At 35.3% G+C, this 15,602-nt stretch overlaps 1 protein-coding gene across 1 annotated transcript in view; it reads right to left on the reverse strand.

Annotated features, from left to right (window-relative positions):
* The window catches only part of PDZD2 (PDZ domain containing 2), a 718,112-nt gene that overhangs the window by 89,773 nt on the left and 612,737 nt on the right, over nucleotides 1-15,602 (reverse strand). The window contains 2 exon segments of the mRNA XM_053701173.1: nucleotides 3,384-4,276; nucleotides 4,278-6,742. Coding sequence (XP_053557148.1) covers nucleotides 3,384-4,276; nucleotides 4,278-6,742 — 3,358 coding nt within the window.

A 15,602-nucleotide genomic window follows, 5' to 3' on the forward strand; every position in this document is an offset into this window, starting at 1 on the left:
GTCTCTAACGTTCCAACATGGGGAGATGAGAACACTCTATTGCGGCATACGGAACATAATTGAGAGGGCTGGGTTACCCCTCACAATATACACAGGTATCAAAATCTGATTTAGAGGAAACCCCCTCTAACATATTAGAATCCTCCTTCACTCGACTAAGTAGGTTATGGATAAAAAACAACTGGCACCTTACACCCCCAATGGCTGGGGCACTCACCACCTCCTATGACCCATACAGGTAGAGAAAAAGGATTCTCTCCGCAGTCGCACGGTCAGGAATACGGAAATGGGAAACAAAAACGTGACCGCACCCGGTCACGTGGTGCAACGTGCAGGATTCACTCCCGCTGAGAAAAGGGCGGCAGTCCATAAAACAGCGCAGCTTGAAATTAACCTGTACATTCCGTAAAGGCCTATGAGCCCCAAACGTCACCTAAACATAAGCAGTCAAAATCACATAAACATGATTAAAGCCCCCACTGCTCAATAATTCCCCTCCGGAGATATTAACCCTTGATTCTATAAAGATAAAGGAGTCCCACTGATACCCAGTCTCCTAACGTTACAAGTGTGTAAAAATTGAAACAATCTTACCGGAATCTATGCCGTGGAACAGTGACACGGTCCTTCAAGTTTGACAGACTGTAGCAGCGCTTCTGACATGGACTTGAGTGCAGAAAAGCAGGCAGCGAAACTCGTCAACGCTGATTGCTTAAGGAGCTGTTAATATGAGTCGGGATGGTTTTGCAGAAAGACTCTCCCTGCTTCCCCGGACTCTAACTTTCATCAATGCTCTCACTGAGAGGCTGACAAGACTACTTAAACCTCTCTAAGAGTACTACCTTCCATAAGGAACTTCCGTAATCTTCCGACACTTCTTTGCCAACCTCCTGTGACAAAAGGCAAAGAATGACTGGGGGATGAGGTGGGGGAGGTATTTAAGCATTTGGCTGGGGTGTCTTTGCCTCCTCCTGGTGGCCAGGTTCTGTATTACCAAAAGTAATGAATGCACCTGTATTTAGAAGGAAAGTACTTTTTTATTATAATCAGAAATTATTCACTGCAAGCCAATTGTAAAAATTTCTTTTAATATATATATATATATATATATATATATATATATATATATATATATATATAGCATGATTTTTCACTTATTATGTTATGGTGCTTTCCAAACTAAGAGGACACATCTTTTGGGGTTCACCAATAAAAAAGACAGAAGCAGAATGAGATATCTGAAATCTGTGACTGTTTACTAACAAAGTAGTCAGATGCAAAATGGGGAGTCCTTAACAGACTGGAGAAAACTCAGCATATTTGTTATTTACCCAGGGCTTAATAAATAAATATACCTTCTCATTTAACCCTAAAGATCTCTATAAAGCAAGAGGTAACCACCGCTTATATTAGTTAAAATTGTGTCCTATTATCTTATTCCTCAGACTCAAATTAATATAGTTACTCAACTTATTCTTAAAATATGTATTAAAAAAAAAATTGCATTTTGAACTTAAAGGGATAGGAAAGTCAAAGCTAAACTTGCATGATTCAGATAGAGCATGTCATTTTAAGACACTTTTAAATTCACTTCTATTTTCAAATGTGCTTCGTTCTCTTAGTATCCCTTGTTAAAAAATGAATACGCACATATCATACACTAGTGGGAGCTGCTGCTAATTGGTGCCTGTGTTCTAAAATAAGTCTCGACTTATAAGAATGCTGGACCTACGTCACTACTGGTGACGTGACATCAGCTGTTGGAGGTGTGTGGCGCTCACTGCGCATTCGCAAGTGGCTGTAACAGAAGAATGGAAAAACAGAGCAAAGCCGACTCAAGGTAGTATATTTATTCAGTGAGCGCATCCACACGCTAAACATATATAACTCACAAGATGTAAAAACGATAAAAGCATTCGCAAGTGGCCCAACCTCTCAAAATCAGCTGTTTCAGTAGCAGCAAAAGGTCAAGGAATTATATGGAAAATAGCCTTTATTGCCCATGCGCTCCCGACACTCCGCGCATGCGCACAGCTTCAGAGGATTTATATAGGTGAGATGCCTTCAGTGCGCATGCGCGCGGTGACGTACAATGGGGGTGAAAAAAAACCATGCAGCTGTTTCTGTAGCAGCAAAGGGTAGAGGAGTTATATGGAGATTAGCCTTTATTCCCTACACACTAAGCGCATGTGCACAGCATCAGAGGGTCCAGGGTTTATACAGACGAGTTGCCTTCAGTGCGCATGTGCGTGGTGACGTACAATGGGGGTGAAACAAAAAAACATACAATTTGAAATAATATGAAAAATATGTGAATCCCAAATGATCAACACTTAAAGTATAGGGGGGATTCCATTTAAAAACTTAATCTACAGTGCCACGTGGCCCCCAAAAAAACGGATGTGTCTGCATAGAGTGATCGGACTGAAGGTTTATGGAATGAGTGGAGTGTCGGGAGCCCATGCGCAATAAAGGCTAATCTCCATATAATTCCATGACTCTTTGCTGCTACTAAAACAGCTTATTTTGAGAGGTTGGGCCACTTGCGCATACGCAGTGAGCGCCACACACCTCCTACAGCTGATGTCACGTCAACAGAAATGAGGCAGGACCCGCATTCTTATAAGTCGAGACTTATTTTAGAACACCTCCACACATTTGGCTCTTGTGATTGGCTAAATAGATATTTTCAGCTTCCTGTCAGTTGTGCAATACTGTCTCTTCAGCAATGAATAACAAGTGAATAAAGAAAATTTGATAATAGAATTAAATTGGAAAGTTGTTTAAAATTGTATGTTCTATCTGAATCATAAAATAACACTTTGGGGTTTACTATCCCTTTAAGTGCATCCTATATGGCAACATTATGTTATTTTTCTTAAAAAACATCTGTTGTTGATGTTGGAATAAAATATTTTGTGGTCTCTTGTATATAAATGCACTTTTACCATTTTTACAGTTAAAGGGACACTGAACCCACATTTTTTCTTTCATGATTCAGATACAGCATGCAATTTTAAGCAACTTTCTAATTTACTCCTATTATCAAACCTTTTGGTATACAACCTGGGTTGTGTTCTTGCTGATTGGTGGATAAATTCACCACCAATAAAAAAGTGCTGTCCAGAGGTCTGAAACAAAAAAAAAGCTTAGATGCCTTCTTTTTCAAATAAAGATGGCAAAAAATGAAGAAAAATTGATAATAGCAGTAAATTACAAATTTGCTTAAAATTGCATGCTCTGTCTGAATCAAAAAAGAAAAAAAATGTGGGTTCAGTGTCCCTTTAAGGTTATCTGTACTATAAAAGTAATCTAAACTTGCTAGTACCTATATGCATGTGTACATGTTCATTATTTATTTTCTCTGAGGATAAAACATTTACCTTATTGCCCATGTTTTTCTAGAAAGGCTCCCATCTTGTTTAACTTCTTCATCAGAGGCTGATCCTGGTGTGCTAGAACTGGCCTCTCTGGCTAGCCTGTTAAGCTTTACATTTTCTACAGTTGCAGGAGCATCATGTTGACTGGATGTGTTTTCTGTACCTAATGATCTTCTAGGTGTAATCTCAAGTTCTGTTTTATATTGAGGGACCTTTGAATCAACTGTAAAGTCCTCACTACACAACTTGTCCAGATCTGGCATACTCAACGCTCTCAGCTCTCTTAGTTTAGATCGAGACAATGATGACTGCCGTAAATGGCTTCCAGAAGATCTGCTTTTTCTTATCTGTGTTGGCTGAGAGATGTTTTCATGTTCCTTGATCTCATTTTTCTGGATGGGAGGGATTTCTTTTACAATATCTGCTGTATTGTTTTCAGTGTATGTTAAGGCTACACTTGAAGGAGATTTTTTTATTTGAGATGCTAAGGTCACTTCACTTTGGCTGTCACAGCAGGAGCTTAAACTGCGCCTCAAAAATCTAGAGGGATCGTCCAAATTTGCATTTGATGACACAAAACCAGAAGACCTTCTACTCAAAGGTGATTTGGAAACAAGTGGTGAGGAACTTATATCAATAACTTTCATTATACTCTTATCAAAATTTGCAAGGTTTTCAAAAGATTTAATCCTCTGCTTCACAGTGAAATTAGAGGAAGCATCATGGGGCCAGTACAGTTCATAATAATAATTTCTTTTAATACTTCTCAAAGTGTCACTCCGAAGTGAACTCTTTTGACTAATAAACTGGCTTTCTTCTGCTGATTTCTGAAAATGTTTTGTAGGCTTCATCTCTTGTTTCCCATTGGCTAAATTCTGTTCATTCTCATGATTACCAATTTGTTTTTTTCAAGAATACTTCTTGAGGATTACAGTCAAACATGCACTGATCTGATGTCTGAGGAATAGGATGCCCATCTGTAACCCCTCTGTTCCTCTGTGTGGTCTCAGGATCTGAAACATTAAATGGTTGTGTTGGCATTGAATTAGTTCTAGTAACTGGTTTAGCTATAATAATTAGCTTTTCAACAACAGTAATATCACGTTTGAGCTTAGATTTGTCAGATGCACACTGGTCAACTGGCAACATTACAGCTCTGTTACTCTCTATTTCTTTTGTTGATGAAGAATAATAAAGACCTGATGGAGAGGAGTTTGACAACTTTACTTCCATAAATGTACGCTGGATATCAGGTGTTTCAATCTGCTCTTCATGGACTGCAGTTGAAATCACTGACTGTAAATCATTTTGATTTGTAATATAATTGTTTGCAAGTGCCTTATGTATTTGTTTTACAGTATTGTCTTTGAGAGTCTCAGCTACTTTTTTAGGGCACACATTGGTTTGTGCTTCCAGCTGATTCTTTGCTATACTTTTGATATTGTTTTCCAAGTTATCATCCACATCAATGTTAGAGATCTTTTCAGAATATCCATAACCTTCGTGTTTTCCTTTAGGTCTATGTAAACTTTGTTCAGAGATTTCTTTGTGATTGCTGCTGTCGGTAAATACTGAGATGGAAGGATCATCTTTAGGTAAAGAAAGTATTGCTTTGTGGTTTTGATCATTATTTATAGTTGGAATAACTGAACTACCACTTTTCTGTTCTCTTGGTGAATCTGAATTGTCAGTCATAGAGGATCTCTTCGTAAGGAGTTTAGGAGATGGCTGTGGAGATGACTTTCTACAATCATAAGCATCAGCTTTTCCAGAATAATTTCTAGACATGTCAACAGAAGCTTTACTTTTACTTTTGATGCTTAAACCTTTCAATTTAGGTCCTGGTTTTGATACTTGAGTACTCAAGGTTTCAATGTTACTACTTAATGTTCTCTTGTCACTGTGTATCGTTGATAAAGGTCCATTAATCTTATAATTATTAACCATAGAGTTCCTGGTTGTTGGGTTTTTTAAAGGTCTTGTCTCTGATAAGATTTCTTTTTTCCCTTGCAAGCTGCAGTCACTTGATATACTCAGTTGGCTGCTTTTACCTGTAATTGGAGATGTTTTGGCACTCAGAGGATTATTTTTAACAGCTTGTACACTAGTCTTAATGTCACATTTCTTATCTTTACCCTGACCTTGGCAGTTGAGAGAAGGCTTAATAGTTTGATTGTAATGATCACACTGTTCAGGTCCCACATTTTGCTTATCTTTCACAAAACTGATAGAGCAAATATCCAAAACTTCTTTGCACAAGGGCAACATTTCACTACTTGAAGAATCACATTTATCCATAGCCTTCGCTTTCAGTTCAACATTTGCTATATCTTCTGTTACAAAGGCACTGTAGTTTTGCAAATCTCTTGGACTTTCTTCATGATGGATTGTCCCTACAAATTCCTGAGACTCTTTATTTAACAAAGACACAACTGGTGGAGCTGAGGGATGTGTTAATTGAATAGTGTTTTCAAACATTAGATGGTTGCTTGGGTATTGAACATTTCCTGCACTTGATGAAGGCATGTTTTCTTGAGATTGCTTTGGCTCCTCTTTTATTTGATAAATCGGGCGTAAATCTGGTATCTTCTGCATTTCAATGTCCTCTTTTTTATTAAAACAACATATTTCAATAGACTCATCCTCGGAATCTGTAGCAGTTTGCATTTCAGACACAAATGAATAATTCTGAAGTGAAGAAATCATATCACTTGTTGAGTCAGAAGGGATCTCCAGTAAAGACTCTGAGTCAGAATCCTCAGCAGCTGCATACATTGAATTAGGTAGATCTATTGAGCTACTTCCAATTTGTTCTGACAAAGAGAAATCATCTTCATTCAAACTACTAAAATTTCTGGAGTAATTAATCAGGTTGTTTTTATTGATAGCAAACTTTTTTCCTACAGTTAGAGAATCCAAAATAGAGCACCCAGTTATATTCTCTGCTTGGTCCAGGCCATCTGTATTATTTGGAATGACAGTACATGATCCATTAACATTGTTATCACTATTAAATTCTGAAAGGTTAACTTGTTCTGCAACTACCCTGGTATCCCTGTTTTGGCTATTATGAGAATGTATTTTATCACAATGTAAGTCAACAATGAGATCATCAATATTTGTAACTGGACTCTCCCCACAATGGACCAATGCAGAGCTATGATTTCCATGAAAAATGTATTCTTGTACATCATTGGTCCCCGAAATAGGCAATAATGATGATGATATTTCATACATGGTAATGTCATTTACAGTATCCTGGGAATTCTGATGCAATTGTGGTTCAGTAGATTTCTCACATTCACCTAGTCTGTTAGGGTCCACACCAGATGCCATTATTATGTGTGATAATCTATCCACAGCTGAAAAAAAAAGAACATATATCAATAAATGATCATGAAAACTATCATTAAAACACACTTTCCATAAAAAACTTTTATTTTTATTGAATTTTAAGCAAATACTTTCTGAATTTTTTTATGTTGCATAAAATTAGCTTAAAAAACTATACATCAAAGTTGTTGTCAAATGATTTAAAATAAAGGGAAAGTGAACACCTTGTAATTACAGTTTTCTGCAGTCCTCCAACAGATTAACACATCAACACAATCTGAATTATATTAAACAGATTAACAACATGTTTGTTGCACTTATTTTTTCAATAGTCAGACTCCACTCACCAATAATCTGGACTTGAGTCTGAAGATGACAAGACTTGCAACTGTCTTTTTGTTCACTAAATTTACAGTGGAGCCTGCAATGTGCTCTTTCAGTTTTCACAAATGGAAAATCCATAATTTTCAGAGTTAAAGGGGTATGAAACCCAAAAAAAACATAATTTATGTAAGAACTTACCTGATAAATTAATTTCTTTCATAGTGGTAAGAGTCTATGAGCTAGTAACGTATAGGATATACATTCCTACCTGGAGGGGGCAACGTTTCCCAAACCTCAAAATGCCTATAAATACACCTCTCACCTTACTCATACTTCAGTTTAATGTATAGCCAAGAAGTGAGGTGTATAAAATAGAGTAAAAAGCATACAAAAAGAGGAACTTAAAAAATGATGTGCTTTATACAAAAAAAAATTACCAGAAAAAATAGGGTGGGTCTCATGGACTCTTGCCACTATGAAAGAAATTAATTTATCAGGTAAGTTCTTACATAAATTATGTTTTCTTTCATGTAAGTGGCAAGAGTCCATGAGCTAGTGACGTATGGGATATAATACCCAAGATGTGCAAGTCCACGAGTCACTAGAGAGGGAGGAATAAAATAAAAACAGCTATTTCCGCTGAGAAATTAGATCCCAAGAAAAATAATTAAGTTTTCTTAAAAAATAAAAAACCCCTCAAATCAAAGGCATTAGAATCAAGCTGAGACAACTGCCTGAAGAACATTTCTACCAAAGGCTGCTTCTGAAGAAGCAAACACATAAAAATGGTAAAATTTAGTAAATGTATGCAAAGAAGACCAAGTTGCTGCTTTGCAAATTTGATCAACCAAAGCATCATTCTTGAGAACCCAAGAAGAGGCAACTGATCTAGTAGAATGAGCTGTAATTCTCTAAGCTTTGTGAATCAAGTCTGAACCAAAAAAACAGAGAAATAACAGACTCTCTGACCTTTCCTGGAGACAGAAGAAATAACAAAAAGACTAGAAGTTTTTCTGAAATCTTAAGTCACCTCAACATAATATTTTAAAGCTCTTACCACATCCAAAGAATATAAAGACCCTACAAGAGTATTCTTAAAATTAGGACACAAAGAAGGAACAACAATTTCCTTAATGATGATGTTAGAATTCACAACTTTAGGTAAAAAATTTAAATGAAGTCCACAAAACAACTTTATCTTGATAGAAAAACAGATAAAGAGACTCACAAAAGAGAGCAGACAAAAAAGAAACTCTTCAAGCAGAAGAGATCAGCCAAAAGAAAAAAACACTTTATAAGAAAGTAATTGAATGTCCAGAGAATACATAGACTCAAAAGGAGGAGCCTGAAAATCTTAATTGAGACCCCAAGGAGGAGAAATAGATTTAAAAACAGGTTTAATATGAACCAAAGCCTGAACAAAACAGTGAATATCAGGAAGTTAAGCAATCTTTCTTTGAAATAAGACAGAAAGAGCAGAAAATGTGTCCTTCCAAAGAATTTGCAGACAAAACGTTAATCCAAACCAACCTGAAGAAACTGTAAAATCCTAGGAATTCTAAAAGAATGCCAAGAATAATCATGAGTTGAACATCATGAAATAGATTTTCCAAACCCTAAAATAAAATCTCATAGAAACAGACTTACGAACCTGTATTATAGTGCTAATAACTGAGTCAGAGAAACATCTATGACTAAACACTTAAGTGTTCATTTAAAAGTTAGAAATTTGGGATTCTATGGAAAAAAACGGCCCCTGAAACAGAAGGTCTGGCCTTAAAGGAAGTGGCCAAGGCTGGCAACTGAACATCCTGACAAGGTCCATATATCAAAACCTGAGAGACCAAGCTGGAGCCATCAGAAATACATAAAAAATGTTCCATTATGATACTGAAGATCACCCTTGGAAAAAGAACCAGAGGTAGAAAAAATGTAAGCAGGTTGGTAAAAACCAAAGAACTGCTAGAGCATTGACTATCTCCGTCTGAGGATCCTTGGACCTGGAAAAGAATCTGGAAAACTTCTTGTTTAGACAAGAGACCATCAGATCTATTTCTGGAAGACCCCACATCTGTACAACATGAAAAAAACACATCTGAATGGAGATCACTCCCCCAGATATAAAGTCTGACGGCTGTGATAATCCCATTTCAAATTGTCTACACCTGAGATATGAATCACAGAAATTAGACAAGAGTTGGATTCCGTCCAAGAAAGTATCCGAGATATTTCCTCCATAACTGAAGGACTCCAAGTCCCTCCTTGATGATTGACAAATGCCACTGTTGTGATATTGTCTGTTTAAAAAACAAATGTAAAAGTTGTCTCTTCAAAAGAAGCCATGCCTGAAGAGCCCTGAAAATAGCATGGAGTTCTAAAATATAGATTGGTAACCTCATCTCGCGAGGTTTCCAAATCCATAGTGCAGTCAGAGACTCTCAGACAGCTCCCCCACCTGAAAAACTTGCATCTGTTGAGAATACAGTCCAGGTAGGGACGAACAAATGAGGCCCCCTGAACAATAAGGTGATAGTCCAACCACCAAATCAGAGAGAAAAAAGTGTTGGGATTTAAATATATCAGTTGTGATAACTGAAAATAATCCCTGCACCTATGGTGCAACATGCAAAGCTTTAGAGGTCCCCAACGAAAAACGAGCAAAGAGGATCACAATTGATGCTGCAGTCATGAGACCAAAAACTTCCATGCACATAACCACTGAAGGAAAAAATAGAGACTGAAGGTTTATACAAACTAAAATTAACTTCATTCGTGTCTAGCCTATCAGAGAAAGAATCAGACACTAAAATTTATCTGGCAACCTAAAAAGGTGACCCTTGTCTAGGGAAAGAAAAACACTATTGTAAATTGATCCTCCAAACATTTCTTGAGGAAACCACACTAGTTGTTTCAATTGAGACTCTGCTGAATGAAAAGATTAAAGCTAGTACCAAATATCATCCAAATAAGGAAACACTCCAATACCCTGCTCTCTGAATACAGATAGAAGGGTACCAAGAATCTTTAAAAATAATCTATGAGCTGCCACTAGCCCAAAAGGACGAGCGACAAATTGGTAATGCTTATTTAGAAAAGAGAATCTCAGAAAACAATAGTGGTCTGAATTAATTGAAAATAAGCTTCCTGTAAGTCTATTGTGGACATGAAGTAACCTTGCTAAACAAAAAGGCAGAAAGAATAATCCCTATAGTCACCATCTTGAAAGTTGGGACTCACAAAACGATATAAAAATTTCAGATCCAGAATTGGTCTGAATGAATTTTTTTTCTTTAGGACAATGAATAGAAACCCAAAATCCGTTCCTGCAGAGGAACTGGAACCATCACCACTAAAAACTCTAAATCTGAAACACAATTCAGAAAAACCTGAGCTTTCACAGGGTTTGTTATAACATGGAAAAGAATCTTCCCATGGGAGGTTTTTATTCTGAAACCTATTCGATACTCCCTGAGAAAACAATATTCTGAATCCACTGATTTGAACAGAAACTGTCCAAATGTGTTGAAATAAATTCAATCTGTCCCCCCACCAATAGAACTGGTTAAAAGGCATGCAGACTTAGGGGCTGAAGTTAGTTTAATTATTAGGCTTGGACTTATTCAAATTCAGAAAAAAATCTAAAATCAGAGCCAGAGGCCTTAAGGGAATGAAAAAAACAATTGGGAGCTTAAAAATTACCACTAGATTTATTAACTTGGGGCTGAAAAAACTCCCTTTCCCCCAGTAATAGAGGAGATAATAAAATTAAAAAAAAAAATCTTAAAAAATTACTATTCTAAAATAATAAGACAGTAATCTAAATTTAAACACCATATCAGAGATTTAAGCCATACAACTTTTCTAGTAAAAATGGCTAAAAACAAAGATTTAATATCAGTTAAAAAGAAATAAAATATAGCATCATAAATGAATGTTGAAATAAAAGAACAATGCTTAGACAAATCAAGATCTGATTAACAAATTCAACTAGTGGAAGTATAGACACTTACCACAAAAAAGTATGCACTTCTAGCACTCTACGCCCGGACTAAGGAGTGGTACTAGATGTGAGACGATAATTAAAATATAACTTTTATTAGAATTTCAATAAAAACTGTGAACAAATTTACAAACACATAGATTTAAAAGACTCAAAGTAAGTTGTGTTAGTCAATGGTAAATGTAGTGAACACAAATGCTATGTAAATGCCTTAATGTGTTTATCACAATGTGTTACTAAATTTATGGCAATTTTAGGGTATGAAGGTCTCCTATGCACTGGTACTACTAATGGGTGCCTCCTAGAAAAATATGACAGGTTAAGAATTCCACCTATAAGTGAATACTGTGGATTAGTTTACTACTTGAATAAATTAGTTTAAATAGAAGGTATAATACCCCCAAATGAACCAAGAAAACCTATGTAAATAGGAGTCTTATTATAATATCATGACTTAACCTGTAAGTCTATTCGCTATAACGTGGTGGTATGGTTGGTTCGAGTAATATAAATGCTGGTGTGTTACTTGTCTGGTCTTCCTACACTTGGACCACACTGTTGGTTATTAGGTTCCGTATTTGTCCATGCTGTGTTTATGCAGAGACTAATATATATTGTAGTGGTCACCCAGATCAAATAATGTTAGGTACCCTGTCAAAATTATCCATATTACACATCACTGTATGTGACATAACTAAAAATCAATCACGGATTATTAGTTATACTGGCTCAAGTTAGCGTTTCACTCTCCTGTAATTGCGAGTATCGTTGCTATGAGGAGTTAGTAATACATTCTGTTAGTATTCTAAAGATAATACTGTTATCTTGTGAGGTGGTTATTAGAACTAGATACTGGATTTTAAATCATATACTGTAAGTAGTCCAAAATTAGGACTCCATATCTATACATATCTCTCAAATGATAGAATTCTATGTGCACCGATAGTATATATATATAATCCCGTTCTGGGTTAAATCTCATGCAGACCCTGTTTAAATTAAGTCTATGAATGTGGCATATATATGCAACTGTTAACCGCTGTTATGATAAGCTATATGCCTACAATAGTTCCTTGTTAAGTACAAGAGTCCATAATTCTTGCGTTTAATGCGAGAATGTTGTCTATATGTACGCATGAGCTGGTGCTGTTTCACATATATCGTATCATTCTTAACCTGTCATATTTTTCCAGGAGGCACCCACTAGTAGTACCAGTGCATAGGAGACCTTCATACCCTAAAATTGCCATAAATTTTGTGACACATTGTGATAAACACATTAAGGCATTTACATAGCATTTGTGTTGACTACATTTACCATTGACTAACACAGCTTACTTTGAGTCTTTTAAATCTATGTGTTGTTTGTAAATTTGTTCACAGTTTTTATTGAAATTCTAATAAAAGTTTATATTTTAATTATCGTCTCACATCTAGTACCACTCCTTAGTCTGGGCGTAGAGTGCTAGAAGTGCATACTTTTTTGTGGTAAGTGTCTATACTTCCACTAGTTGAATTTGTATTCTATTTATGCACAGCACCAACTCACCCTCAATACTTCCAATTAGAAGTGTAGAAGATTAAAAAATACACTTAGGAAGAATATCATAGTGGGGATCGCCTAAATAGTGCCATTGTTTAAAATTGTTTTTTTTGTATCTTCAAGATCCGATTAAACTGTCCAACCAAAAAAGTTTAAACAGCAGCAACATTAGCCATAGAAATGGCAGGTTAAACATGGCCAATATGTAAATATGCTTCACTTAAAATAGGAAACAAACTTCCTATGTAAAAGATCCTTAAAAAGTAGAAATATCTTCCATAGGATAGAAAGTACGTTTGGCAAGAGAAGAAATAGCCCAACCTTTAGGGACTTTTACCTAAAAACACTAAATTTGCCATAGGTAAAGGATATAGCTTTTAAAACCTAGAAGAAAGGTAAAAAGAAGCACTAAGTTTAGATTCCTTACTAAACATATGATAATAGCATCTGGAATAAGAAAAACTTCAAAGTTACCTCAGAAGTTTAAAAAAAAACAGAATTCAAACATTTGCTACTCTTGTTATCAAGAGGACTAGATCCCACAAAACTCAAAGTAAACAATACTTCCTTAATAAAGAATGAATACATTGAATAGAAAGTTTAATTTATCAAAATCATTCTCTGAAATAGGATCCTCTGAGTCAGAGAAAACCACGTAAGCAGAAATACTACAGTATGCTGTCGATCAATACAAACTTCATAGGTTTATGAGAAGTTAGAAGAGATTGTTTACATTAATTTTAAGGTGGAATAGCAGTCATAGCATTTTTCTATGTAATTTGCAATATAAACCTTTATATCAACAGTAATATCATGTGCATTAGACTGTGAAGGTAAAACAGTAGATGTATATGTACTATAGAAACATTATCAGTATGAATAATAAAACATAACAAGTGCCACATATTTAAGCTGAAGAAATAAATTCAGCTAATTAAACAATATACACACTTAGCTTTCGTAGAAATTGTGTACAAGCAGCAAAGTTTCTACAGTACATCAGAGGCAGGATCAGTGTGAGACATCTTGAAAAATGTAACAAAAAAGAAAAAATAACATTTAAACAAAATATCCAGATTCCACAAAATAGCAGTTTCAGGAATGGGAAAAAATGCTTACATAAAAAACAAAAGCAAATATCATAGCCCTCTGTAACAAATGAAAGCAGAGAGCAAAAGAGGGAGGGACTTAATATAACAAAATTTTTGGCGCCAAAAATGTCACCAACAAAGATGACGCAAATGCTGAGAAAAAAACTTTTGGCACCAAGGTTAACAAGAAGTTACACGATTTGTGTCATAACAAAACATTTGCGTCAACAAAGACGCAAGAAATTTATATTATAGTTGTGGGTTGTATAAAGTGCCTAAAAAGGCTAGGGTATTAAATAAGCATAAACTCTAGTAGGATATAGTGGTCCTAGGGGCATGTGAGATAATAAATGAATATATCAGAATAATAAAATTAGTATAATAAAATTAGATGAATATATCAGGAAAGTGAAAATGATTTAATACATATTGGATAAACCGACAATAAAAAGGAGAATTCTCAGCTATTAAAAGTTACAATTTAGAAAATACAATTAATATCAATAGAGGATCCGTTAAATGCTGCAGTCATAATACAGTGTCCAGTTGGAAATAATGTCAATAGAATAATGTCAACAAACGTGGAGTGTTCAAAAGTCCAAATAAAAGTGTCCAAATAATAAATCCAAATAGATTGATGTAGTGAAGTGAAAAATGTGATGAAATGAAAGATGAAACCAGAAAAATGTAAAAAAAAAATTAAACTCAAAAATGTGATTGAGCAAAAACAAAAGCCTTATCAGCAGAATGTAGAATCCAAAAGTTTGTGTTATATTCATCTAATAATTCAAGTTTGTATTATAAAGATAGCAGTTTATTATTAAAATGATGGCAATAACAAGTGTGTTCCTTGGGGGTGTTTGAAATATTCTGCAGACTGTTCTGAATCTGTTTAGCTTCTATACAAGGCAACTTGATAAAATGGTTAGACAATTATAAATTAATTTAACTATATTTGAATTCATGTTAAAAAACACACTTCATTTTAATTTGCATTCTGTTCATCTGAAGAGATTTTAGCAGTGCTAGCTGATTTCCAGTGAGCCCCATTAGTTTATAAAGGAGGTAACTCAAACCTATGTCACAAACTCTACAAATAGCAAATGCACAAACCAAGAAAGCCTTATTGAATCTGGGCAAGTATATCAACAGTTAAAGGGACACTAAACCCATTTTTCTTTCATGATTCAGATAGAGCATACAATTAAAGCAACTTTCTAATTTACTCCTATTATCATTTTTTCTTCGATCTCTTGCTATCTTTATTTAAAAAGCAGGAGCCGGCCCATTTTTAGTTAAGAACCTGGGTTATGCTTGCTTATTGGTGGGTAAATGTAAGCCTCCATAAGTAAGCGCTATCCATGGTGCTGAACCTAAAACGGGCTGGCTGCTAAGATTTACATTCCTGCTTTTAAAATAAAGATAGCAAGAGAACGAAGAAAAAAATGATAATAGGAGTAAATTAGAAAGTTGATTAAAATTTCATGCTCTATCTGAATCATGAAAGAAAAAAATTGGGTTCAGTGTCCCTTTAATTTACTATGACACAAAGTACATTCTGGAAGTATTTCAGAGGATTTCTAAAAAATACATTAAATATAACACTAGTTGTATGATGTGAGGCCACTTGGTTCTCAGATTGCCCATGTATTTAATACCTCTAGACCAGCGTTTCTCAACCTTTGTGTAGCAAGTACCCGGGCCGGCAGATATACAGTTGTTTCCTGTGTACCCCAACTGTGGCACAAATATTATTGATCTGAAGCTTTCACATGAGCAAAAATGTAAATCACATGTATCACTTGATTTCACAAGCTTGTATCAGATTTATTAACCAAACAAATATAAGGAATCATATATTGTTTTATGTTTTAAGAATTTACTCTTTGGAAGTATTAGAAAAGAGAATAATAAACACAACAACACAGATA

The sequence above is a fragment of the Bombina bombina genome, chromosome 2 (assembly GCF_027579735.1).
Source record: "Bombina bombina isolate aBomBom1 chromosome 2, aBomBom1.pri, whole genome shotgun sequence".
Classification (NCBI taxonomy): Eukaryota; Metazoa; Chordata; class Amphibia; order Anura; family Bombinatoridae; genus Bombina; species Bombina bombina.